We start from the raw sequence: 27,933 nt of genomic DNA, 5'->3' as shown, positions 1-27,933 counted from the left end.
GATCTGGAAAACATAGCTGTCTCGTAGCAGAAAATATGGCTTGTAAATGGTTCCACTGGGTGAAAAGTGTTCTGAAGAGCCATAGGTTGTGTTGAAGGACGTAGTCTGTGCAAGCTGTGCTCACCCCAAAAGCAAACATAAACCTCTGTTGCTGCTTCCTGTTTAATTAATGGTATGGACTTTGGCTGCTGAAATATAGACAAACTAAAGACAGTGGCTGCTTTTAACACTCTGTGCATCACAGTATAGTTCTGCAGTAGCTCAGAAGTGCAGTTTCTCCTCCCCCCCCTCCAGCCTAGCTGATTGTTGTTGGGTAGTTGCTAACAAAAATGAAAAGAGCGGATCATTGTAAACAGGCTGAGATGGGAGTAGCCTCTTGTTTGTTGTAACACAGCCACTTAATTTTCAGTTGATGGGAAAATCAGATTCTAGGCTGGTAGACTATGTGAAATTAGAGAAAAAGAAACTTGATTTTTTCAGGTGTTCTAGTATGTCTGAAGACCTGTGTCTATTTTTCTTTATTGAATACAATACATAATTGTGGAGAACAAACCATCTCAAATCTCTTTGATTTATTGTAGCATTTCTATCAGATACGGTGCCATCTAGATTAGTACTGCAGTCCACATTTCCCAGTTATTGTATCTGCTCAAGTCAAAGAACTGTTTGTTGGCATGGGTTTTGGTGTGATCATTGATAAAGATCTGTGTACTCTCTTTAGCAGTATAAAAGACTGTTTTATTAAAGTTTGGTGATGGTGGAACATCACGGTGGGCAAACCTCTGTGCAGGGATTTCCAGTGCTCATGGACTGCGCTTTTTACTGTGTTTCGCAGCTTACCAGCTCTGTGGTATTTTCCTTTTCCCTCCATGTTCTAAGGCAGTGTGATCTCTGTGGCCTTCTAGGCATGCTACCAAAGGCGTCTTCTGCATCAGGCTTGAGGAAAGGCCAATGAGTTTTAGAAGTTTCTCTCTGTGTGCATGTTGGAATAGTTATTTTTATCTTGCAAAGATTTCATTGTAAAAAACAGATGAGGTGGTGTACAGTTAACTCTTTAGGTATAAATAAGTATATGCTTATAAGTAACATGGTGAAGGGAAGTCAGTTTGTGCCATTTTTGCTTTACTGTTAGTATGAAAGAGGAAAATACATTCAGAAGGTAGAGGCATGTGATGGAAACTCCTAAGAGATCTTTCACTAATGTACTTCAGAAGTTCTTTTTTTCTTGCCTTGATCTTGTGATGGTGGAGCCTGTCTTGCCAACTAGGATCCAGTTTTAGAAGTGTATAATGCTATTAATGTGGCTGTCTCTATTGCTCAGTGGGAAAAACAGCATAAGAAATGTTATGCTTGTACTTCCTGGCTTCAGAAATCACCCCATTTGATCATATTTTTAGTCTTTATACTGGAAAAGGGAAAATGGGTGTTAAAGCTGAGTTATATTCTTAATCGTAGCCTGAAGTGACTAGTCACAAGGAACATATTACTTGTTTCTTTTGAGCTTATTCCAACTGAAACAATCAGAGAAGCCACTTAACAGTTTAATGCAGCCTGCAGATCGTCATAGGATACTATCTTTTAACGTATAAATAATTCATCATTAGAGTTTTCACAGGCACATGCATGATTTTCTTTGGGAAGGAGGATTTTTTTCTTTACTGTAAAGACACTACAATTTTTGATCTTCATCTTTGTAAGTAAAATGTCTCAGGATACCTTAATTTTGCAAAGAACTGACACTGTTGCAAATAAGTGGCAGAACTAGTAGCTTCCCAAATTGCAGAGAAGGGTAGCACAAGAACCAGTTGTGAAGTTGGGTAGAAGGAGACTTTTTAAAGGGGATCAATCTGCAAGTTGTCAGTACCAAAAGAAAAAAATCGTAGTTTACAAATAGCCATTTGTTACATATTAAAGGGTTCTAAAGCCACTTAAGCAAAATTCCAAGAGAGAAAAATAACTAATTTTTACTTAATTCAAGACTTGGTTTGACATTTATGAAAGGTAACTCTTGCACGATCCTCAGTTAATTTTATTTTCCGTGGCTGTTTGCCAGAATGAAGCCAAGCGAATGATTGCCTGTAGCTGGCTGTTATATATGCAGTTTTAGTCAGGAAAATAAAGTAAACATTTAACATCTAGTATTTAAATAGTATTTAAAAAGAAGAAAGGTAGTATTGAAGTACTCAAGTGATGTATTTGATGACGTCAGCCTGAAAGTATTGGTATTTTTCTGATGCTAAAAACATTTCCTTGACATTGGTCATTTGGCCATTGTAGGATACGTGTTCTGCACAGGTACATGCGGTGAATAATGGTTTCCTGTGGGATATACTTTTAGGGAGTGGGTGGAAAGCTTGACCAAGAGGCTGGCATTCTGAACACTCCTTGAAACTTCATGTTCTTCTTAGTACATTTCTATATATGTTCTTAATTAAAAGCATACAGTGATTTTGGCAGATGGACCCTTCTTGAAACTTTGGCTGCAGAATTTCCTTGTTCTGTGAGGGTTGGTGCTGGAGAGGCTCCTTCAACATATTTCACTGTTCATTGCTAAAATGTTGGCAGTCTTCATATTGACAAGTCTTAACTGACACAGGCAAGTTATAAAAATCCATTAGAGCTTGACTTTCTCTGTTTAATCATAGGAATTTTTATTTTTTTTATTTTAATTTTTACTGTGTTGCCAAGTTGTACTCAGCTTAAAGTTTCTTTTGTTTAGCAAGCTAAATGGCACTGAGATTTGATAATGGGTATACATTCAAAGTAGCATCTAGTGTGCAGTGAAAAATCTCTCTTTGCGAATAAGGGTTATGTCTATTTTAATTTGCTTTTCCCTAAGAACTAACCAGCGTTATAAATAGTTAATGGCAAATATTTCGTTCAAATCCATGAGAAAATATAGGCTTTTCTGGAGAAAAAGAAAAAATTAATTAAAACTGCTCTTCATAGAATAAATCCTACCACAAATCTGAGTAACTCTGCTCACTTGAAATTCTAGTTTTGCTTTTACTTCTTTCTGTGGCAAAAGAGATCTTTCCTTCCTAGCAGTGACAGAAGCATGCAAAGCCACTTTTTATCTGCACTCACTTACATCGCTCACTTACTCACATATGATCACTTGATCATATGTCTCTTGAAAAGATGAACTTCTTAAATAGATATAGTTGCTGGAAGTTGTCATCAAATTATTCTTGACTTGTGATTTGTAAATATGAGATGCATCCTTGAATGTGGCAATGTCACTGGGTCTGGCTATACTGAGAACTTTTCGTCACAAATTAAGATGCTAAAATGAACACTTTCTACCATAAATGTTTTGCCCACAACTGTTGCAGTTCTTCTTTTTGTATAGCCTTGTACAAAACTATACAAAAATAGACTTCCAGGTTTCCTTAACCTGGAAATCTGACTTTGAAAAAGTTTTTAAGAGTGCTCTTATGCTATTCTCCAAAGGTTTTGATGGTTTGCTATGATAGATATTACTGTGATTTACAGTAAAATTACAGGAAAAATATTAGAAACATTTCAAAGATTATCATTCCACGTGTGCACGAGATTTCAGTCTACTTGTGTTTCACATTCAGAAGTGACTTTGCTATATAAAAACCATAAAATTATAAGAATATGCATTTTAAGAATTTCTTGACAGGTTTCTGAGAATGTTTCTGATATATACCTGTAAAATAAATAATATCTATTCCATTAAGACTATAACTTATGGATTAGTGTTATAAGTAAAGGATATTTGAAGGAAAAATAACTAAAGACTTCAATATTGTCTTTTTGAGTAGAAAGACTACACCAGACTTTTTCTGGTGGGAATGGGAAAACTATGCCGAGGCCTTCAGCCAAACATCAAAGGCTCCCCACAAAACCTGAAGGTATAGGAGCTTATCAAAGAAATATCATAGAACTGTTTCACAATGGCAGGTGCTAAGGTGTTAGGTACTTGGCATTCCATGACAATAGCAGCACATGAGCAGTCACACCATTTAGGGATGCTGTACTGGACCTGGGCTTTTAATGCTTTCCCAGGCTTTGTCTTATGTAGAGTTCTGCATTGCTCCAACAACCAAACTGTCCAAGGTAACAGGGACTCCATAAACTGGTTAGCGATTCACTCTTTTCCAGAAGGCATGGAATAGAAATGTGAAAGAGAAACAGTATCTTATCCTTTTTCCCAAGGGAGGAAAAATAATAGTGGCTGCAGATGGGAACCTCTCCATCCTGTCATAGAATCACAGAATGGTTTGCGTTGGGAAGGACCTTAAGATCATCCGCTTCCAACCCCCCTGCCATGGGCAGGGATGCCTCACACTAGACGATGTTGCCCAAGGCTCTGTCCTGAGGACTTTTCTCCTATATGACTCAAATGTATGTCCTTGGGCTTCCACACTGGGGTAGGTAAATGCTCCTCCCTGAGTGATACCAGGTTATTTAGGAAAGATTTACATGCAGTTCTGTCTCTTCTCTGTCTGCCAAGCCTGAAGGATTTTAAACTAAGTAATGAGTGTGCTGCTGGTAGGTCTTGGAGGTGAAGGAAGATGTGAGTTAGAGCCATAGATAGCCAATCTTCAGACCCCTCAGTGCCTTGTTCTGTCTTGTGTCGATTGCTTAAAAATGACACTGTTCATCTGTTGCCTCATCTTTCATACCATGTGGCTCCACAGAATAGTGTGGCTTGGAAACTGGTGGTGGTAAGGTGGCAATAAGAGGTTCGTTTAAATCAAGGCTGTTGCTGAGTTTCCAATAGCCTGAGACTGAATTAAAACAAATTTGGGGCTACACTGTCTCTGAAAGGATGAGCCTTCCTTCCGTCTTGTTCCCAGTTCTAGGTCCCGCTGCTTCCTTTGCATAGTATCTGGCAATTATAAGGTGAGTCACATCAGGACTGATCTGACTGAAAGACCAACTCATCAAAAAACAAGCTATGATCTCTAGAATTGAAAGAAGGGAGAGGTCTGAGGAAGGGGTGGGACTGCCTGTTTTGGTGGCAGGGTACAATTAAATTATTTTCATTACTAGCTTAAGCAATCCCCAGCAGGCACTTCCCTACTCCAGCCTTAGCAAGGCTGGCTTCTGGATGGTCCATTCCCATCCCGGCCATTCCCTTGGTCCAGGCGTGACCAGGATGGTCTTTCTGGGGCTGGGAATCCCAGAGCTGTAAGCACCTGGGGGCTGGGAAGGTCCTCAGGGAATGTATCTGTATGCTTCTCCTGTTCTCTTATTTTTTTGTTGCAATGCCTTCAGGAATGTTGCCAGACCAGGTCAGTGGTGAGGTGGACATAGTGAGCACCCACTCACCTCCCACTTCCAGAAATCCAGGTGATAGAAAGTCCTCAGGTTGAGAATACATTAATCAACAGCTGGTAAGAACAGATTTGTCATCATAACTATACTGGAAGGAGGATTTGGTGTTTTGGGGTTTTTATGAACTGAAGATCTGATGAACATGGGACTTGGTTGAAAGTATTCACTTATCTTACAGGTTTTACCTGTAATATACATGTGTTGGGAACCGCTGGTCTAGCTCCTGAACTAGCACATTGCCCGTCCTTTCTTCTGGTGGGAGCTAGGCTGCTGCCTGCTTGTCTTCTCCCTGGGAACTTCATGCAGCAGCAGCAGAAGCCTTTGCTGCAGTTGTTGATAAAAGAATTCAGCTGACAACATTTTCAGTGGGCAGAAGGGAAAAGGTCACCACTGATCACCTACTCTAGCTGACACTTTTGGGAACAGCTGTGCTAGAGACAGAGTACATCACTGAAGTGTCTACTGAGCCAATCAGTTTGAAACAGGAAGCTGTTGTGTGAGTTGTGCACCTCTTGTGCTATTCTGCTAAATTCCCTCGTCTTAAAATTGTACACTGCTGGTTTTCAAAGTACTTCCCTGGCAGTGCAAGGAAAATTTCCATGTGTGCAGGAGAATCTGGTTAAGGAATACGGTATATGCTTAGGTTTATATGACATTAAGTACACCTTTGTAACTGGAGGGTTATTGATTTTTGTAATAACAGTTACTTTAGAACATGCTTGGAATGATGATAAATAACGCTTTCAGTTAATGTGGTTTACAGACCAAGTGTCATTTTTTCAGACTAACTGCTTTTTCTAGTTAAAGCTGGCTAGTCCTTTAGCTGGGAAACTTCTTGTGTTTTTTTCCCGCCAGAAAACCTACAGTGCCAAAATAAGAGTTGGTTCTGGTTTATTGGAATTTTAACCTAAGGGTTTTACAAAGAAGGCTGATATTTCTGCTAAGTTTGTTTGAGCCTGCGTCTAAAATCTGACATAGAGGTGTAATTACCATCCAGGAAAGAGGAATATATTACATCATCTGTTAGTGCATGGTGTAAAATTTGGGTACAACTGTGAAGTTTACCAAAAGGAGTGAAAAATGGCAAACCCAAACCAGGTTTTAGTGTCCTTACATGTTTATCATAATTAATATTCTACATATTGTATTTGCTCTTCTGTTTCCTTTACCATGTTCTGCTGGTTGAGGCTGATGTCAGCTTGCACTGTATGAGGCACACAGACTGCCTTCACATATAAGGGTATTTTTTACTAACAAAACCTGCTTAACAGTAACATGGATGGTATTCGCATCTATAGCACGAGCAGCATAGTTAATGGGCATGCTACAGGGTACTTAGCCCACTTAGAACATTTTTCAGTCGGCTCAGGATGGATACCAATAAGGTGATTTTTTTGTTCTGGTATACAAAACTGTAATTAAAAAACCCCACTATTTCAATTTGCTTTTCCCTAAGAACTAACCAGCATTATAAATAGTTAATGGCAAATATTTCCTTCAAGTTCCTGAAAGAATATGGGCTTTTCTTTTTCCTTCTGAAGGTGCAGTCAATGTAGAAATTAAGTCCTGAAACTGAGCTACGGACAGTGCTCCCCTTCCTTGTGGAACAGATTCTCCATGCTAGAAGAATCAGTTGGATTTAGTTGGTGAATAGTTGTTTTTTCTTTCCTCAGCAGTGGTTTGAAATAGCAGTTGTTTAAAGTAGGAGCTTGAAAACAAGACTACGTTATTTAATTTTGTTATGAAAAGGCTTTTAGAGCACAGTTCATAAGTTTAGGAGTTCTGTAAATGTTCCTGTCACTTGTCTGGAATGTTAAGTATTGCAACAGTTACACATCGCTCACAGCAGTTGCAGCTCTGAAGTTTTCTCCAAAGAAGGAGTAGACAAATTTAGGTATATAACAGTCAATTCTTGCCCAAAGCTGTGGTCTTTCCTCCCTTCTGTTTAAAAGAGAAGTAGCAATAGCAAATGAGGCTTGAAAACAGTGGATGAAAAACGTAACTTAAAAAGGTAGAATTCCTATTTTCGTAATTCCACAACTTGTAATGGAAAACTGTAAAAACCCTTTTGAATTTTTAAGATAGAAAGTAATAGGAAAGTCTTTCCTCTCTAAATAACTACCTGCAGTAGTTGTTCCAAAATTGCAGCACCCATAAATCATTGTCATCTGTATATTTTCCTCACAGCACAAGAACAGAGCAGACATGGCCTTGACTGGTGCAGGGATCCATCCCACCTAGTACTGGGATGTGAGCAGATGCCTCAGGAAAAACACCCAAACCTAAAGTCTTCCCTCCTACCCTGCCTGCTTTCCTACCCTGCAATTATTTTTGGCTCAGAGGGGTTTCTGAGCCCTTTGTGTTCAGCTATTTAGCATCCATTAGGGAATTTCTCTACCTTGTGCATGTCCAGTCTACTCTTACACTCTCACTTTGTGCAGCCACAGCATTCTTTCAGTCTTCATTAAAAATAAAGCTCATTTTTCTTAATTTGAACCTGGCTCTAACTTCGTTTGTTGGTCTTTTGGTACTAGAAGAGATGATTAACAGCCAGTCCCCGTCTGCCTTCTCAGTATCATCCAAGATTTGATAGACATAGATAGATCTGTCATTTTCCCTGTGAGATGTCTCATGGGAGCTATTACATATCTTTGATCTTATTTTTGCCCCTTGTTGAAACTCTGCCAGGTCTATAAGACCATTTTTTGGGGTTTTTTTTTTTTTTTTCCCAGGTGGAGAGACCAGAGCTGCACATACCAATTAAGCTGAGGGTAGATGGGCAAAAAAATTGAGTTGTTGAGTGAGATATTTGTATTTCACGATTTGTTCCCTGTTCCTTTCTTTAATAATTCCTGGAATTGCTTTGTTGTTGGTTCGTTTGGTTTTTTTGCCTTATTCCAAACACTGTTGGAATAAAACCTGATAGTTTAATGAAGCTGTGAATCAAAACACTGAAGTCTTGCTGAGCAATATTGATGAATTGAGAGCATCTTTATATATGAAGCTGAGATTGCTTTTCCCCAAGAGATAGATTGCTTTGTGTTTGCCTACATTTAATTTGATTTGCTGTTTTTATTGTCCAGTTAGTCTCTTCTGTGATTCCATGCAGTTTCCTGTTATCCTTGGTATCTTAAATAACCCTCTAGCATCAGCTAACTTTCAGGTCACTAAAACTGATGTCTTAATCTTAAGCAATAAAACAAATGCACTGCTTTGGGCTTCTGGAATCTGGTGGTTAATGGATTATGTTTTTGGAATTATTGAGCAAGAGACATCATGGTAGAGTGCTTGTGCAGCTTGCAGGCTGGAAGCTTGAGCTGTGGACCTTATAAATGTCAAAAACTCTGTCTCTTCCTATGTAGCTTATTTTGTATCCCCCTGGGGAGGTTCTGAATCTGTGTTTCACAGGGGGTTGAAAAGGCTGTATTTCATAATCTTTTCTTCTCAGTTCTGCCTTTTGGGACTGTGTAAGTGACCCAAAAATGTCATTCCCTTATTATCTGGGAAAATGTTGTCAGCCTAAATACATCAAAACCAAAGAACCTGTACAAATAGAGGGTGAAAGTGTACTACCTCCATTGCTCTTAGACATGAATATTTCTGTTTTCCTCTGTAACTTGGGTGTGTGATTTTTCAAATATGCTCAGTATAGACAATTTTGAGGGATTAGTTTTTCTATATTTCTGAAACTCTTAGAAGTTAATTCTAAGATTATTTATCATTTTAGTAATAATTCACAACTTTTAAATAAATAAAACCACTTAATACCTTTTGATACCTTGTATTTTCAACCAAAAGCAAAAGACTAATACCTGTGTAGTGCTTAACCCTCGCTCACCTTAGAGCCATAGGAAGTTACTTTTTGTACTCTTGTAATTGGGTCTACTTCTGTGACAGGAATATTGGCATAAATAGGCTTATTAGATAATGGGTTAGATTATTTTAATCGCAGTTAGAAATCATACCCTCCCTGCTTCAGCTTTCAGGTTTCTAAAGAGTACATAAGAGTCACTCTGAAAGCATTGCATGTTGGCTGGGTGGATGTATCATATCAGTTTACAGTAAAGAGCAGAGCCATGCCATTGGGCAAAACACTTTTAAATTATTATTTATGGAGTTGTATTTGCAGTTGGTATAAAATGCAGGACTGGTTTCACATGCCTCGACAGAGCAAGGAGAGCACGCTCCTGAACAAGATTCTCTTTTGTTTCCTGGACTATGTGTGCTGTGGAAAGAGAGACCTCTGGGAAAGGATACAGGTTAGAGGAAATAGTTACATTTTAGTTTAGGAATGCAGTCTTTCTATCTGATATTTTGGGCTTTGTTTTGTCATTTTTCCATCTTGATTTATTTTATAATTGATACTGTACTGCTGGTGTTAATCAGGTGTTTTCCGGTAATGTCTTGTGCCTGTTGATAGATTAATAGTTTGCTTAGTAGTGTGATAGATTAATACTTTGTTTAGTAGTGTGAGATGAGGAACCTCCAAAAGTCTCTCTTTTGGCTACCTCATGGCGTTACAACTCTTAATGGCACTGCAACTTCTTAGCATTAAGCTGCTACTTCACTCTTTCGTTTTTCGTTTTTCTTTTCTTTTTTTTCTTTTTTTTTTTTTTTTAATTTCTTGAGGTGGGAGGAAGTGTGTGTAAAGGGAAAGGAAGTCTTCAGTAATTCCTTCTTTCTCCCTAGGGTAAAATATAAACTACAGCTTCATATGCAGTATTTGCTTTTTAAAACAATAGTGAAAGAATATTTTAGCTTTCATTTGAATGAGAGTGTTATTTAGTGTGTGTGTTGATCTTTAGAAAGTTTCATTTGGCTAGTGAGCATTTTTTTTCTTATTTAAAATTAATGTTGGGCAGAGACAAGTTTATTGTTGATTCCTAATACTGTGTCTTCCTAAGGAATGTGTTCCTCTTTAGAAGCATAAAGGTCGTCTTTTTCTGCAATATCTGCCTCTTGAGAAACTGGGTGAAGTAGGGATTTTTCCACTTACAGTTCAACAATATTGATGTCTTCTGTTTTCAGTGCTGAAACCCCATCCTCTTTTTCCTTCCTGGAGAAGGCAGGAGGAGAGAAATTTGCACAGAGAGGTCATAAATTCACTTTTAGGAGCCTGAGTGAGCAGCTGTTTTCAGAACCTCTAATGCTAATTAATGCCTTCTCCTTATTTTAAGCCAAGTTGGACTCATTTGTATCTTTTTCTCAGTTTTAAAACTGTAATTATGCAATCTTCTTTCAGTAAGAAAGTAACTACTAGAGTTTAGTTTGTCTGGAACAAAAACAGGACCAGCAGTACCCAAACTTTCCTGTTCTCTAAGTATCTTTGAAGTCTCTGGAAAGGTGGTTCTACCTTTGAGTTTCAGTAAATCACAAATAGTAGTTTTCAATGTAAAATTTATGAGTATTTTAACTAGTGCTGTGCTGAAACATGAGGGTTATACTTAGTTACTTTGTTGAGTTTCGCTTACTTACATCACTTTGCAATGCAGTTGCTGCTATTGAAGCAAATACTGTGGCATGTTTTCAGGAACAAAACTGTTTCTAAAACATGTGTTTTTAGAAAATCCATTATGGATGAGAAATGTCTAACTGCACCCAGTCTTCTGTCACTGATGACCTCTGTGATATATTCATTGGCGTATAAATGGTTTGTACTGTAAAAGCTAATGTTAGCCTGTATTTCTCTTATTATACATCCAGTGGGTTACATTACTGTATTACTTGCTGTAAGAAGTGGATCCCAAATGTACGGATCTTTTACTGTGCATGCAAAGATCATGTGGGCATCTGGCATGTTGTAAGGTGTGTCAGACTTGATGAATGTGCTCTGTAGACTTGATAAATGTCTATTGCAAGTGGCCATTGCGGGATGTCTGCATGCCAGCTGGAACTACTGCTTTACCTAGATTGCCAGACAAGGTTGTCAAGCTCTGCCGAAATGTATGATAGTCATACACTAACCTTCATTGTAGCACTGGTTTTCTAGCTCTGTGAGCTGTCGAAAAGCTATGGTTCTGATTTACTGGATTTGTTGCAAGACAAATTGAGGTAATTTTTAAATGCAGTCAGCTTCACAAGCTGTGCACTGGAACTTCATTTGTTTCTCAAGTATGCTACAGGCAACTTTTTTATGTAGTCTGTAGAACATCAAAATATTCAATAGCAACGATGCCAGCTTTACTAAACAACTCTATCCTCTTTGGTCTTTTCAGTTTTAGTTTTCAATTGCATAAGATCAAAAGCACAAGTAAGTGTTGAACTCATAAACATGAAAAAGGCAAGAAATGTAAGTGTGGCAACTTGGCGCTACCTCTGAATATTAGCATCTACTTCTGAAATCTAGAAGGTGGTTGTACCACTTAAAATTATGTGTGTATATCAAAGATATTACTTTCATGGGGCTTTTCTGGTTTGGGTTTGGGTTTTCTTAGGAGTCTCATCTCAGTTATTCCTCAGTTACTTAGTCTTCTGTGAAGGCATTCTGGTTACTAGTAGCTATGTGACAGGACGAGTGCATTTTTGACATTCTGATGGTGTAACTGCAACAGCAAACAAAGTTTTTTGTGTATGTTCTTGCCTGCTTTCAGAGCTAAAGGAAATCTGGAGACTATAAACAAATATTTCCAGTGTCTTAAAATGCAAAGTCCTGTTGCTTCTGTTAACAGCACTTAGGGGTCTGAGGAGGCAAAACTCCTGGAGTTTTACTGATTACTTGTATGCAGCTCAGGTGGTGATGGGGAAGGAGGAATGCGTGTTGGTGTATGGTGTTAATTTTGTTAGCTGAAAAGAATTAGTATTCCTGATCAATGTGGTTTTGTGTGGCACGTTTCATGTACTCAACCACCAGTCTGCTTTTTGTGCCTTTGAAAAGCTTCACTTTTTAAGAGATGTAAACAACTAGATGTGTTTCATGTTTCTAATCAGCTGCAGGATATTGGTTCAGATAAACCTGATCACTTACGTCCACCCAGAATGTATAAAACTGAAAGGGGAGTGGAAGTTTCCTCCTCTTAGTCTTGCATCCTATGTCTTCTGACTCAGGGGAGATGAAGAAAACCGCTGACGACTATCTCACTCTGACAAGAGAGAAGATCTCAATGTGTGTAGTCTTTCTCTTAGTCTGTGCTTCAAATTACAGCTGTCGGCTGGTCTACCCTTTCTTAGGTTGTCTTCCAGAATCAATCAGCAGTTCTCGTGATAACTCTGATGTTCTGGTCTGCTGCAGCTGCTCCTGTTTAGAGTAAAGTCAGCTTTGTTTCCTGGGATTTCCTTTATTTGCTTGTGGTTGGAGTGACAGTATCGACAATTGTCTGCTCTTTGAGAAACCTTGAAGACAAAGGTAAAGATACTGCATTGTCCTGACTGTGGACTGTGGAACATGGCAGGTTATGTACAGTTTCTTGTTAGGGATAATCCTTGGAATCATATGACTCGTACTAAATTCTGTGAAATCCCATGTGTTTAATAATGTGATTTTTTAATAATAAATGGTTTCAGGAAATCTGAAATGTTTAGGTTTTATAAATTACTTTTTTCTTTGCAGCTACTGTTTCTCTCTCAGTACTTCAGTTACCAAGCTGGCAGTAATCTCTTCTCAGATCCAGTGTTGTTGGTAGTCAGGCTGTTGCCTGAATACTCCCACGGTATTTGCCTTCCCACAGTCAGAAATAAAGAACATTGCTGTCCTAATAAGCCTTTCTTTTACTAGCTAATGAGTGAACTCGGCAGCATGGGTCACTTATAAAATATCTTAAGTTCAGTTCCATTTGTGGAAAGAGAATTGGAAAAAAAAATACTATAATTTGGAGTGGAACTGTAGGAAGTCCTTGGTTCTTGGTAAAAATTCCTTTTAAAAAGTAAAACCCATTGGTCAGTCACATGCATTCTGTTTGGCTGTAATTTGTGGTCTTTACTGTTGTTCTGGACTTCTGGTCTTAAATAGAGCATTAAAAAAAAAAGGCACTATTTCATTTGTATTTTATATTTAAAATTTCTTTCTTTCTGCTTGTAGATTTGTTTGTAAATGCATCATAAACAGACAGCCCAGAATGAAGAAAGCAAGCAGGAGTGTTGGCTCAGTGCCCAAAGTGCCTGGAGTAAATAAAACTCAAACAACTGACAAAGCCAAACCAGAAAACGGCTCCTCAGTGTCTGCAGTAACAAAACTGTCTAAAACTGGGACATCAGCATCTCTTTTGAAGGTAAGAACCAATAGAATGGTCTGATTATTTATATTTTTTACAATAAAGCTTTAAAAAGAGTAGAATTTTAAGGTGTGTCTTTAATGCAGCTTAGACTAGAGGTTTGCTCTGTGGGTAACTGAAGGGAATTTGAGTAGTTACACAGCACTGGGCAGGGTGGTAGGACTTGGAGGGGCATTCAAGCTGTGTTTTTCATATTGCAGTGTGTGATGTGATGGAAAGCAATATACTTTGCACAACCTGGCTGTTCTGCAAAAGCAGCAGAGTGGAAGTTGCATTTTGATGAATGTTTTTAGTAGTGTATGTGTTATGCTTGAATGATGTGTCAGTGACTAATGGGATTTGCTAAGAATTATTTACTAATTCTGAAAAAAGAACTAATGAGGTATCTAACATAGGAAACTTTTTGGTATCAGTGATCTGTGTTAGGTCAGTGCAGCTGCATTCTTCTAGCTTGTTTGGCCCTGGCTTTGTGTGAAGTACTGCTGGAGCTGAATTTTCAGAAGTTGATTCTTGCTCCTAGAACAAGATCAATGGTATGGGTTTTCTCTTATATTAGCAAAACAGGGCAGTAAGTTTGGAAGGATATGGTTTTCAACAACCAAGAAAAATAAGACATACTGAGGTGTGCTAGTGTGGAGTTTTCACCTGGGAGCAAACACATCTGGATGGATGGATGGATGGTATGAGCCTGGGCTGCCTCCCTCTCCTGGCCTGGAAACATGGCTGGACCCACCTCCTTTTGCTTTTCTGCAGCTCAGTATGCAGCGCTGTGCCACAGCTCTGCCCTGGAGCAAATGAAACAAGGAAAAGGGCTGGTATCTGCAACTGGGACCTGAACCACTCACCTCCAGGAAGTGATAGGCCTAGATAGGCCATTTAAATAACTGACAAATAAAAACCTAAAATTAAAGAGGTGGTAAGGGCTGAGGCCTTTCTGTAGTAGCTGTGCAGGATTAGTAAATTCAAAAGGTGTGTTCTTGTTCTCTCTTTTCTTCTTGCTTTTTTTTATGGAAGAATGGTTAACACTTCTGTTGACAAACTTGCAAGCCAGGTTTCACGTAGATTTTTCTCCCAGTGCCCTCCCATTTCCTCTGCACCCAATGTATCTTGCAGTTTTCTTAACTTAAAAGAATCTTTTAATGCTTGTTGACACTACTTATTTTGTATTTCTAGAAACATTTCAAAGAATATGGAAACGAAAGTCCTTTGTAGTTTACTTACCAAGTTTCTTATGTCATACCTCTAGGTGAGATAAAGGAGGAGAATGATCTAACACTGAAGAAATTTGGCCCAGTATGCTTTCACAATTTTACTTATATTAGTAACACTTCTGGCTATGTTTGGGTGTGGGATTAGAATTTATGACAATTGTATGTTTGGGGCACAATGAAAATTTTTCTCTTAATTACTCAGACTTATCTCAGCTTTATGTTACAGACAGGCTTACTCACACAGTTGGATGTCTTCTACTTGTTAAGCTGTTGTGCCAAATATGGGACTTAATAATAATGATGAATCTTACCTTCTTTGAGTGTCCCATACTTATACAACAAAGTTAGTTGCTTGGTTTTTTTTGACTTACTGATGCTGGCAAATCACATTTATAATTCCTGGCTTAAAAGGAATATCAATACCAAGTCGTATTATTTTAAAATAATTTTTATTATAGTTTTATATTTGATCTTGTTGGTGAAGCATTTGGCACATTGTTTTCCTCCTAGTGGTTGTAGGATCTTCTTTTGGACTTGATGAATTGGTGTGCGCATTGTGAATTCCGTTTAATATTCACTGGGAAAAAAAAAAAAGCCAGAAATAAATAAGTTCAATTGCAACAGCTTACTCATTTGTTCAGCCCTCAGAGAAAGTGTGTGTATAGATACAGAAACCTTTGAGTTGGATATTGAATGAAAGGCCACTATTAAAGAGAAGTACACGTTTACACTACTATACCTATCTTAATTCTGTTAGTAATGATGTTTCAAAATGGAAAATTACTTTGTAATTCTAGCATGGGATTTTTCCTCTTCTCTTCATGATACAACCATAGGACGGTGTTCAGCTTCAGGTGAGCTTCTTCCACTACACATTGTTCCATAGATTTGTCCTGTTTTGTGGAGTTTTCGAAGTGGGTGGGCAATGAGCACAGGAAGAAACTTTGAGACCCACCTTTCTGTGCAGCTTTGCACTGCTCCAGAGGTTGGTTTGTCCATCTGCTTCACTGTGCTTTTTGTTCGTTAATTCTTTGTAGGTTTCTGGCTCCCACTTTGCCCAGGATTTTTGTAAATGCTCAGCACCCGCCGCCACCCTATGTTATTAGAGCAGGACGGTCATTGCCACCCACTTCTAGTTTTGAATTTGTCAAAAAATACTCCACAAAAAACAATGTGTTCTTATTTTTTAGATCATTAATTTTACTTTTTTTATCTGATACGCTTGTGATCATACTGACACTCACAACTGTAATTAGACGATGTCGTGGTTTAAGCCCAGCCGGTAACTCAGAACCGCGGAGCTGCTCGCTCACTCCCCCATTCCCCCACTTCTTCCTCCTCCCGCTCCCGGAGGGAAGGGGAGGAGAATTGAAAGAATGTAACTCCCATGGGTTGAGATAAGAGCAGTCCAGTAACTAAGGTATGATACAAACCCACTACTGCTACCACCAATAATAATAATGGTAAGGGAAATAACAAGGGGAGAGGATACAATTGCTCAGCACCCGCTGACCGATACCCAGCCCGACCCGAGCAGTGATCTGGGCCTTCCAGGTAACTCCCCCCAGTTTATATACTGGGCATGATGTGCCGTGGTATGGAATACCCCTTTGGCCAGTTTGGGTCAGGTGTCCTGTCTCTGCTTCCTCCCGGCTTCCCATGCCCCTCCTCACTGGCAGAGCATGAGACTGAAAAAGTCCTTGATCAGAGTAAACATTACTTAGCAAGAACTAAAAACACTGGTGTGTTATCGGTGTTGTTCCCAGGCTAAAGTAGAAAACACAGCACTGCACCAGATACTAAGAAGGAGGAAAATGACGGCTACTGCTGAACCTAGGACAGATGGCAGCTGTACTTCGTACAAACACATTGCAAAATCCAGTGTCCCTGAAAAGCCAGGACTTGGACAGCCATATTTGAATATTCAAAATTAGGGTGTGTTTTCAGTGTTCATGTGTCTAGGCTTCAGTATTCTGTTTGCAAAATGCCGTAACTTAATTATAGATTGTTGTGAAGTTTGATGTTTGAAGCACTCAAATGCAGCAACAGCAAGCTTCAAAGAAAATTCCAGGTAGGAATAATTTTTTATATATATATTTATACATTTTTATATATATATAAAAAATATATATATATAAAAAGGGATTTGAATAAGGTGCAGAAAATAGGATATACATGTTGAGAAACTAAGATGAAATGAACTGTAGAGGTCATTCAAGTTACATTGCACTGAAAGAAAGATGTGAGGGAAAACAGACTGTGACTTGTATAATTATAAAGTGTTTTTTTAATACAGAAAATCAAAATAGGTCTGGATGAGCATTTCTAATTCTGGTAATTTCTAATGTTTCATATTTTAATGTAGGGGTTTTAACACTAAGCAAGATTGCACTGTCCTCAGTAAATGAGGAAAAAAGCTGTTTAATAAACATATAACATTGATTTTGCTTCCCTTAAAAATATACACTACAAAAATACTTTGATTTTTTACAGTTAAGAATGGTTGCCATTGTGAAGCATTAAGAAAAGAGAGCTGCTGGTTTGTAATTTTTCCAAAGCTTTGCTAAATAGTTTTCTTTGCCAAGAGTGTAGTGTTACAGTTTGGAGAAACTGTTTAATAATTGGCTGCAGAGGAGGCAGTGCCTTCCAGCCTAGACTAGAAATAGATTATGGGTAGGTCAGAAGAAGAATTGCTGTCTTAAATTTCTTTGTTCAGCAAGGACTGGAGATGACTAATGTCAGAAAGTGTGTATTTTACTTGGTTTTTTTTTTTTTCTTCAAGCTGAGTCACCTCTTGACCTATTTGGCTTGATAACATGTACTTGTACTATAAGTGTCTAAAAGCTTAATCTAATTTCCTCACTCTTTCAACAGGGTATAAACGCTGACAGCTAATAGTCCATTTGAACTCTCATGTTTGCTGACTGATTGGTAGATTCAGTAGCAAAATAGAAAATCACTTTCTATGCCATTTTATAATACATTGGTTTAGGTGATGGTTGCATCACAAGGTTGTTCCCACCACCACTAGTACTGGAGGGTTGTCATACAGTAGTAGTTTGTGCTCAGCTCTTCCCACACAAGCAGTGTGAGCTTTCTTGATTTTGTAGTCCTCCAACATTTTTATTGTCCCATTGGTACTAAGATTGCATCTGCTGGTTTGCATGGGTGTGTGACGCAGCAGATGAAGGAACTGATCTGGCTCCTGGGAGGAAGGAGCCCTTTGAAAAGGCTTCACTTTACACAGCTCAGAGTGTAAGCATGTGGAGAAGAGCAGGATGAAACAGCAGTGACTTTTTCATAGCAGAAAAGCCAGCTTAGTTGCACATCAGACTAGAGCCTTGGAGTAATGTTTTCTTCCAGCCTTCTATAAACCTTTTTAGAAGCCTACACCACTTCCTACATGATTCAATAAAAACATTCTTGTCCTGGAGGATTTTACCCTCACAAATATCTGTTTCTATCTGCAAATTATCTGTATTTCTAACAACTGCTCGCAGAACAAATATGTTCTCTTCCCAAAGTCCTTTTGTTTTGCAGCTGCTCTTTGTAAATGGCATAAATCCCGGCATGTCCTTTCCACAGTATCGTGATCGGTGTTCCTAACTGCTCTGAAATTCTCACTTGAAAAAAGGAACTATGTAGAATGGAGATGCAACTGTTTCTTTCTTTTTTCAATTAAACGTACCTTCAATTCTTACTATACAAAACCATCTCTGGCATGTAGTTTTTATCATTAATATGTATGGAAGCTAGAAATTATAAACCTGCAGAATTTGAAAGTCACGAAGTAAAGCAACTGGTTAATTCCTAAGCGCTACCTCTTAGCTGGGATGCTGGTTGAGACTTCAAATGTATTGTCCAGCTGAATAATACAATTACTAGAGGAATGCTGCTAACACAGCTGTTTTCTTTTAATTTTTTCTTGGCCTTTTAACAGGAGAAGTGTTTAGCATATTTTGATTGTTTCGCCATTTGGAAAAATGCATTTTAACGAGTTGTAAAGTCTGGCAATTAATACTTGAGAACTTAGTATTTGTAGAGTTTGCTATAATTTGGAAGATGAATTCTCATTTGGAAATTTGGTTCTTGAGACTCCTGTGCTTACTGCCTTGTCACATTCCAGGCAGCTTTTGTGGCTAACAGTAGTTTCAGGAATGATCATACAAGGTCAGACAAAAAATACATCAAACAAATATCCTGTCTCTGAGAGTGCCTAGTAAAGAGCATAACAACAAGGCAAGGATATATGGTGAGGGTGGCTCTTTCCCCCCTCTAATCCTCTGAGTTCAGGTATTTTGTTAATGTTGGATTTTTTTTCTTTTTTTTGTTTTTTTTTGTTTGGTTGGTTCTTTTTGTTTTGCACTTTTCCACCAGAAAATGCTTGATCATATTCTATTGAAGGACATTATCTAACTTCCAAGTATTTGGAGGTTTAGTTGTCTTCATTCTTATGCTTAAGCAAGCTTTCAGTCAAAATTGACAAGTGTTACACTGTGGTGTGTTACTGTACTTTCCTTAATTATGTTTTTCCTTTTTTTCTCTTTGGTATTGAAGCATTAACCATTTCGTCTGGGAGAGAGAAGACTCAGTTTCTATGGTCAATCATATGTAAGGAGTTGAAGTTCAACTTCGAACTTACTAACCCTGCACAGTGCAGTGCTTTTATACTTTTCAACATTCTTGCATAGACACATGACTAGTCAAATATGTACTTTTTAAACTGATGAAATCTTTAACAGAAGAAGTGTTGGCTATGCAGACATCTCAGCCAGCTGTCTTAAAGCTGCTTCTTCCCTTTCTTTCAGACTAAGAGCAATGATGACCTCTTAGCGGGGATGGCAGGTGGTGGTGGAGTGACGATGACCAACGGTGTCAAGGCAAAGAAGAGCACTTGTGTATCAACAGCATCTTCAGCCTCAGGGACAACCATGAACAGTCTGGAAAATAAACCCAAAGCTATTGCAGGTAAATGGATATATTGATCCTTAAAGATGGTAGTTGAGTGACATTTTGTTTTCCTATTATGTATTGATGATCCAGACTGCCCAATGAAATGTCAGTAAGGCCATGCTCAAATCAAATGCCTTCTGTTCTCTTTTTCTGTTTTTTAATACTGTAATTGCCTTTTTAGAGGGTGTTCCTTTTATTTTTTTCAGTACTGATTATGCAATTACTATATAAAACTAGATATTATAATTAGTCTATAGAATCATAGATTTGCCTAAATAATTTGTCTAAAAAAACCCATGCTTCAAGCACTAAATCTTTAAGATGAGATCACTTGTTGTAGTCAACATTTTGGACATCCTGTATTGTTTTATAAAGTAAGAGAGCTTTCAGAAACTGTTTGGAAAAGTGAAATTTAGTGTATTTTCAATGTGGTTGGAAGTATGTCTTGTCTTCTGTTGCTGTTCTTGATACAATAATGCTTGCAAAGCTGTGAAGCATCTGGAAATAAAGTAGTAATAATCTATCCTTGTCTTTATGAAATGAGATGAAGATACAAAACCCCTTAACTTTCATTTTGGGGGATCATAATATGTAAACTATCACTTAAAAACTTGCATTCAAATCTACTTGAAAGAGAGACAAATGTGAACTTGTAGAAATAGCACTGCTGCAGTTTATGCACAATTTATCAGAAGCTGTTGAAGAGAGGAAAAAAAAGAAACTTGCAAATGTTAAACTTTAAGGTCTTGCTCATTTCCAATATACAGGTAAAGCACAGCAATTAGTAAAGTGTGTATCAATTAAAATACAACTACACTGATTCATGATTAAGGTTGTAGAAATGTTTAAATGTATTTTATGAAATGCACTGACCAGTGTGATTCAGAAGATCAGCTACTGTATTGCTGTTGCAAAATACACAGTCTTCTATTACAGATACTGTATTTTAAATTAATGTTCCTAACTTTCAAAAAACATATAGGTACCAGTTCCACAACTAAGCGTAGCACTTCTTCTGGAAATAAAGAGTCAAGCTCTTCTAGAGAAAGAATACGTGACCGTTCTCGTTTAAGCCAGAGCAAAAAGCTGCCTTTGACTGGCCAGGGGACCAATGATACGGTACTGGCAAAACGCTTCCGCAGTCGCACCAACCCAGAATCAGACATTCGAATGAGCAAGTCCAAATCAGACAATCAAATCAGTGACAAAGCTGCATTGGAAGCAAAGGTGAATGATCTTTTGACATTGGCAAAAACTAAAGATGTGGAAATCTTGCATCTGAGGAATGAGCTAAGGGATATGCGTGCTCAGCTGGGACTTAATGAGGATCAGCTTGAAGGTGATGAAAAATCTGAGGAAAAAGAGGCCACAGTTGTCCATCAGCCAACTGATGTAGAGTCTACATTGCTACAGTTACAGGAACAAAACACTGCCATCCGAGAAGAGCTCAACCAGCTGAAGAATGAGAATCGAATGTTAAAAGACAGACTAAATGCATTAGGCTTTTCTTTGGAACAAAGGCTGGATAACTCTGAAAAACTCTTTGGCTATCAGTCCTTGAGTCCAGAGATTATAGCTGGCAATCACAGTGATGGTGGTGGTACTCTGACATCTTCAGTGGAAGGTTCTGCTCCTGGATCAATGGAAGACTTGTTAAGTCAGGATGAAAACACTTTGATGGACAACCAACATAGTAATTCCATGGATAATTTAGACAGTGAGTGCAGTGAAGTTTATCAGCCACTGACATCAAGTGATGATGCCTTAGATGCTCCATCATCTTCGGAGTCTGAAGGTGTACCAAGTATAGAAAGGTCTAGGAAGGGAAGTAGTGGTAATGCAAGTGAAGTGTCCGTAGCTTGTCTGACAGAACGGATACACCAGATGGAAGAGAATCAACACAGTACAGCTGAAGAGCTCCAAGCCACGCTTCAAGAACTTGCAGATTTGCAACAAATAACACAAGAGCTAAACAGTGAGAATGAAAGACTTGGAGAGGAAAAAGTAATCCTCATGGAATCCTTGTGCCAGCAAAGTGACAAGTTGGAACATTTCAGCCGCCAGATCGAGTATTTTCGGTCCCTTTTAGATGAACACCATATTTCATATGTAATTGATGAAGATATGAAAAGTGGTCGCTACATGGAGTTAGAGCAACGTTATATGGACCTTGCAGAGAACGCTCGGTTTGAGCGAGAGCAGCTGTTAGGTGTTCAGCAGCACTTGAGCAACACTTTGAAGATGGCAGAACAAGACAACAAGGAGGCTCAAGAAATGATAGGGGCGTTAAAAGAACGAAATCACCACATGGAACGGATTATTGAGTCAGAGCAGAAAAGCAAAACAGCGATAGCATCTACCTTAGAGGAGTACAAAGCCACAGTAGCCAGTGACCAGATTGAGATGAACAGGCTGAAAGCTCAGTTAGAGCATGAAAAGCAGAAAGTGGCTGAGTTGTATTCTATACACAACTCTGGAGACAAATCAGATATACAAGATTTGCTGGAGAGTGTCAGGCTGGATAAAGAAAAAGCAGAGACCTTGGCAAGTAGTCTGCAAGAAGATCTGGCACACACCCGCAACGATGCCAACCGACTGCAGGATGCCATTGCTAAGGTAGTGTTTCAAACACTGTTGTATTTTAACATCCAGTATACAGTATGACTTACTGTTGGTCACTGTAGTTCTTTTTGAAGTAAAGAATTAATTACAAGGTTAATAGGACTGCATCAGTGTTAGGATTGGTTCTTTTCTCTTAATCTTTGTTATGAAAATGTCAGAGGCCTTTTTAAAAATTATATGGACACATTCAGCCACACGGAAACTGTCATGCTGCTTTTTTTAAAATACTGGTATTTAAACTCTGCAACTTATTTCAAGCACGAAACTCAAGCAGCGTTTAAGGTACTGTATGAATTTTGTGCTTAAATTGCATGACTTCTGCAAGAGTTTCAAGGAGTTAGTGCCAGGGTGTTGCTGAGGAAGTACTGGGAGACAAAGCTTGAAGTGTTCACCCAGCCGGTGATGACTTGTAGGACCTGTCACAGGTGTGGAGAGAATATTTTGAAGTTTCAGCCTATTTGAGTTGGTCATTATCGAGTGATAAAGCAGAAAAATGTCTTCTTTCTCCAGTTACAGTAATTTTGAAGTAGACAGAAATTTTACCCAACTTAATATACTGAATACGTATTTTAGTTTTAAATGAAAAACAAAACCAAACAAAACCCACAAACTAAAATATTCTGATAAGCTTTTAAACAATGATTATTAAATATGGCAAATATGCATAGGGATTTTTACTAATGATCCATCCTGCAGCCACTTGTGTATTGACTGGGTTTTGATTTGAAATGTATATTTCTAGTTCTAGAACATCTATTTTGATCCAAACATAACTAATTTATGGTCAATGCTTTTACAAGACACATTTACTAGATAATTTAATATAAAAATAAGAGTAATAAAAAATATTCAATGACTTTCAGGAAGTACTTAAAGGTATATCTTTCTGATGAGACAATTTATGCCAAATATAGTCTAAACTATATTTTAGTTGCAAATCAGCATGTTAGTCGTGATCACCAGCCAGTTAGAATCAACCTTAATTTGGGAGGAGAAAAAAAAGTGTAATTTTAATAATTACAGTTGGATAGTGCTATTCAAATAAAAGATACTGAAGCAGATGATGTAAAGCAGGGCATTTTGTCTGTTAAAATTGGTGCCTGTGCTGACCCACCCTAAGCCATGACCTAATTTCTCTTGTTTTTCTGACGCCCTATTTTTGTTGTTGGGTTAAAGTTACTGTGCCTCTGATCCCAGCTTGTTACTTCTGTTGCAGTTTCATGAGGCAGGATAAAATAGCCTGGCTGCTCCTGAAAGCAAGAAATCTACGTCTTCCTTTCCCTGGGCTTTGTTTTTTTTTGTTTTTGTAATTCAGTTCAGTAGCTTGTATGAGTCCTCTGGGAACTACTTCAGCTCGCTAACACATCTCACACACAAAAGTGAATCCTGCTACTTGATTAAGGAAATGAATCATCTCAGAGGTCCAGCAAGCACTAAAATTGATGCACAGAAGAGAACAGGTTTTTTTTGGCAAGAGAAAGAAAGGGTAAAGAGCTTCCCCCACCACCCCTTCCCTTTTCCACAGCAGCTAGATGTTAAATTGGATCAGCTGCTCATGAAACTACAGCCTTGGTACTATGGTATTGTTGCTTCTCTTGAATACAGACACTGCTGTTAAAGTAGCTGGGGAATGGTCATATATTTGTCTTGGGAATAAAGGAGTTTAACTGTGGCTCAGGAAAATAGTTGTGCTAGAACAACACATTTTTTAAAGCTTACACTTGACTTCTTGTCCCATACTTTTTTATGGTTGCAAAAAAGTATATTTTAAGTATGGTAGCAACTAGAAGTGTGTTTTAAAATGCAACCAATTTAGTTACTACCAGACATGTTCTTTTTCAGGTTGAAGATGAATACAGAGTGTTCCAAGAAGAAGCCAAGAAACAAATTGAGGATCTCAATGTGACTCTAGAAAAACTTCGGACAGAACTGGATGAAAAAGAGACTGAGAGAAGTGACATGAAAGAAACTATCTTTGAGTTGGAGGATGAAGTAGAACAGCATCGTGCTGTGAAGCTTCATGACAACCTCATCATATCTGATTTGGAGAGTAAGTGTTATGAGTTTCTCTTGTGAGAGAAATGATAATTGAAGAACTCTTGATTGTGAAACTATTTTCACTTGTCTTCTATATGTCAAATCAGACGGGGCTTTGCAGAACCCTTATACAGTAAGGAGAAAAAAATCAAGTTGGCTTTGCTTTTCCAGTCCAAGTAGTAGCTGGCGTGGGAATTAAAACCTGTGAACTGAGAATAAAGACGAAATCTGATAATGCTGTTTTCAAGTTATTTTTCAAAGTAAAAGAACATACTTAAATGTGCTCCATGTGCATTTTTGAGATTGGATGATTGATCTAGTGTTTTGATGGTGGTTTTTTTAAGAACTTTTTTGAGTGCCCAAATATCAGGAGTTCCCAGGTAGCTTGAGCATGTGTATAATTAATAATTTTTTCCACCTGGAGGTGTTTTTAGTCAGAGCTGACTTGGCTATATGAATGTATTCTATATCTCTTTCTGTGTAGATTTGCTCAAGTCATGAAGCTGACCAGTGAACCTAACAATGAACCTGACAAACTTTAAGCAAGTTATAATAAAATTTTATCTGTTCACTTTTGCCACCGTACAAGAAATGGTTAGGGCTTATAATGACATTAATGTTTACGGTGTAATTGTCTAGCTCTCTGTGCCTTAGATCTTTCTCTGTTCTCCAAGATGTGCTGAGACATTCCTACCACAGGCTGGAATTCTGCAATTAGTCTCCATTTAAATAAGAACTTGGGCAACTGTACCCTGGCAAGCTGTCTTTACACAGTGCTACATACAGCTTATCTGCTGCTCTTCCATGGCAGATGGAGATTAAAGAACATAGCAACAAAACCAAGTCATGATCATCCCTTTTTAACAGCAAGGGAAATATTCATGGAAAGGATTTAAATTGGTCTGCTCTCAAGAAGAGGTAGTGTTTTAAGCAAGCTAAATTGCTTATTCAACTGAAACTCAGTGTTTCCAGACATGTGGCTGTCAGCTTAGTTTCCCTAAGCAACATTTCTTTATCTGGAAAGACAGTCACTGTTTCTCTTTACAAAATTGTGTGTAAGCTTTTTATTCTGCCTTTTTTTCTTTTTTTTGTTTCTGTACCAAAACCAAAAACGCACATTTACTTGGCAGCAGGAGCTCAGGCACATGGTCAGTGGCTCTTTGTTCCTGAAGTTGTTTTGTAGCAAAGACTTAAAAAGGTTGAAGACTTTTCTACTTGCATTGTTTTGTCCATTAGCTGAAATACATTCTTACAGGAAACAGCACTGTAGGCAAGTAAACATTTAGGTCTCTGCCTTGTCATAGCTGGTTACAAGGCAGCTCTAGTTTTCAGATGCTTCTTCCTTGGGTGCACAAACCAGCTAGCAGGTGTTTCACCAAAACTGGTAAAAATCCAGACAGACAAACCTCTGCCTGGGCAGGAATTTTCAACAAAAGTTGTGACAGTCTTTGTTACTCATCACTCTTGACATAGTCTGGAAAATGTAACTGTACCGGCTGTTGGCCTGGTGTGATCCTTTAGGGAAGAAAGCAGTATTTTAGTTCTAGGCAGGAAGGAGAGTGGCACCTAGTGGCGGTAAGGAGGAATGGCACCCGAAAAACAGTGTGAACTTCAAAAAATACTTTTTTTTTCTGACCACTTCAAAACACTGTTCATTATGGGTTCGTATTTAAGCCTCATACAGGAGTTTCTTGGTGGTAGCCTCTAGGTAGTGACAGCAAAGAACAGCATCTCTGTTGTTTGCGAGCACAAAATCTGTGACTTGTGCTAGTACATACAACATATGAAAGGCGGAATTCTAAATTTGTGTTAAAGTGACAGAAAAGCACATGCTAGTAGTAGAAGTTCTCTTATGCTGATCAGGCTTTGGGTCAGTTCTGGTATTCTGACAGCCAAATATATGATGTCTGTGCTTTTAAATGTGGAGAATTTAGTGTAGGTTTAGGTATCATAAAGCACTAGTTAGAAGAATGGTATTTTTCAGCCTGAATAACCAAGTATTGTAAAGAACCATAAAGGTTTTCTTTAGTGAACTTTTATTTTAGATTTTAATATATGATGAAATCTAACCCATGCCTTAAAGAGAGAATTTGCTGAATGGCAAAGTTATTGAGTGAAAGAAAGGGACAGCAAGACACCTGATTAAATGACAAGTGATAAGTGATGGAAAATTATCACTTAAAGAATTAATAAAAGGTAGACTCTACAGTTAGGAGAAAGATGCTTCATAGATGAGGTGATGAGTGTTCATTCAATTTTATTGATCAATCAGCCCTAAATAGTAATGTAGGAATATGAAATGCTCCAGCACTGGTACTTGGGGCATGCTTCATTGTGGACTTTCTAAACCAAAAAGAAGTACAACAAACACATATGAAACCTTTTTCACAGTTATCTGAATATTGAACTATCACATTTTAGCTGTTAATATGTTTGCCTGTAAAAACTGGGATCTCTTTGATGTGGACAGTAGGATGTAAATTGCACTGATTAAACCGTGCTGGAGTGGAGGTGAGGGACTGGGAGAGGGAGCACTGGCTGGAAGTGCAGGAGAGGCGAGCGTTGCACTAGGTGGCGTGGTGCCTCTGGGTTTCGTGTCTCGCTGCGGAAAAACTCCGCAGTCAGGTAGCCAAGCTGTCACATTAGTCATGTTGGATGAAAAAAGAAACCTATTGTTCTTCCAAACAGTTAATAAGAGTTTGTGGGGGATTTTTTTTCCAGAGAACTTTATCTTCTGATTTGCAGAAAGTTGCTATTTTGTAGGTTAGCTTATCAGTTGTCAGATATTTCTTCTGAAGCCTGAAAATACTCATTGCATGTTCACTGAGCACAAGATACATGTGCTAAAAACATCAGTTCTCTTAGCCTGTAACTATTTAAGTCAGTACATTTTTTGGACAAGGGTAGGTGAGCAAGGAGGTTGATGTATCTATTGTTGAGTGAAGAACTGGTTCTTATATGGAGTTGACAGTGTTTTTAATTGTGCTATATCTCATTTTGAAAAGGATCTTGACAGCGGTTGCAAAACTTAATTTCTACATTACCATATTTTGGCCTTTTCTACCCTAGTGTTGGAAAAGACAATTGGATGCTTATTTTCTAATTGTTAGTTTTTTGGGGGGGTTTTTTTGCTAATGTTGGACCCTTTAAAAATTCAGCTTTCTTCCTATATATAGACCTATTATCTGACAGTGATGAGCTCAAGAGCAAGATTAATGTGCAGATGGCATGAGCTTTGGCATATTTCTGACCAGTGCCTCTTCCTTATATAAGGAAGCTATGATTCTTAAGTGAACTGCGATGCTGGTGCTACTCTGTAGATGAGATTATACTGACATAGCCACTTCTATGCTAACGAAAATTGAAATGCTATCCTAGCATAAGGCAAACCAATGGAACTAGTGCAAAAACTGTGGGAACGCCCATTGTAATGCCTGGGTCAGGTTTACTTGCATTGGTGTTGCTTATCAGGAATTACAGGAATATTGTAAGTCTTTTTTCTGTTTTTTCGCCTTCTCCCCCCCACCCCCGAGAGTTTTGAAATTAATCAATTGATATTTGATACTTATTTTTATTTTGTAGTGATAAATTCT

General features: G+C 38.2%; 1 protein-coding gene and 1 long non-coding RNA gene across 6 annotated transcripts in view; one reads left to right on the top strand and one right to left on the bottom strand.

Annotated features, from left to right (window-relative positions):
* The window catches only part of SPECC1L (sperm antigen with calponin homology and coiled-coil domains 1 like), a 72,400-nt gene that overhangs the window by 1,135 nt on the left and 43,332 nt on the right, over positions 1–27,933 (top strand). For 2 of the 5 annotated variants that reach the window (XM_030500419.1, XM_030500422.1), the window contains exons 2-6: positions 13,325–13,514; positions 15,615–15,713; positions 19,537–19,696; positions 20,664–22,297; positions 24,146–24,353. In XM_030500419.1, coding sequence (XP_030356279.1) covers positions 13,362–13,514; positions 15,615–15,713; positions 19,537–19,696; positions 20,664–22,297; positions 24,146–24,353 — 2,254 coding nt within the window. In that variant the 5' untranslated portion in view covers positions 13,325–13,361. Of the gene's footprint in view, positions 1–6,875; positions 11,600–13,324; positions 13,515–15,525; positions 15,583–15,614; positions 15,714–19,536; positions 19,697–20,663; positions 22,298–24,145; positions 24,354–27,933 lie in introns of those variants that run through there. The other 3 variants (XM_030500420.1, XM_030500424.1, XM_030500423.1) reach the window with 3 other exon arrangements.
* The window catches only part of LOC115614110, a 37,121-nt gene continuing 24,389 nt past the window's right edge, over positions 15,202–27,933 (bottom strand). Inside the window, exon 4 of the long non-coding RNA XR_003993627.1 lies at positions 15,202–15,305. This is a non-coding gene — a long non-coding RNA (uncharacterized LOC115614110). The remainder of the gene's footprint in view (positions 15,306–27,933) is intronic.

The sequence above is a fragment of the Strigops habroptila genome, chromosome 11 (genome assembly GCF_004027225.2).
Source record: "Strigops habroptila isolate Jane chromosome 11, bStrHab1.2.pri, whole genome shotgun sequence".
Lineage (NCBI taxonomy): Eukaryota > Metazoa > Chordata > Aves > Psittaciformes > Psittacidae > Strigops > Strigops habroptila.
Note: the sequence above shows the minus strand (reverse complement) of the source record. Positions and strands in the feature narration are given on the sequence as shown.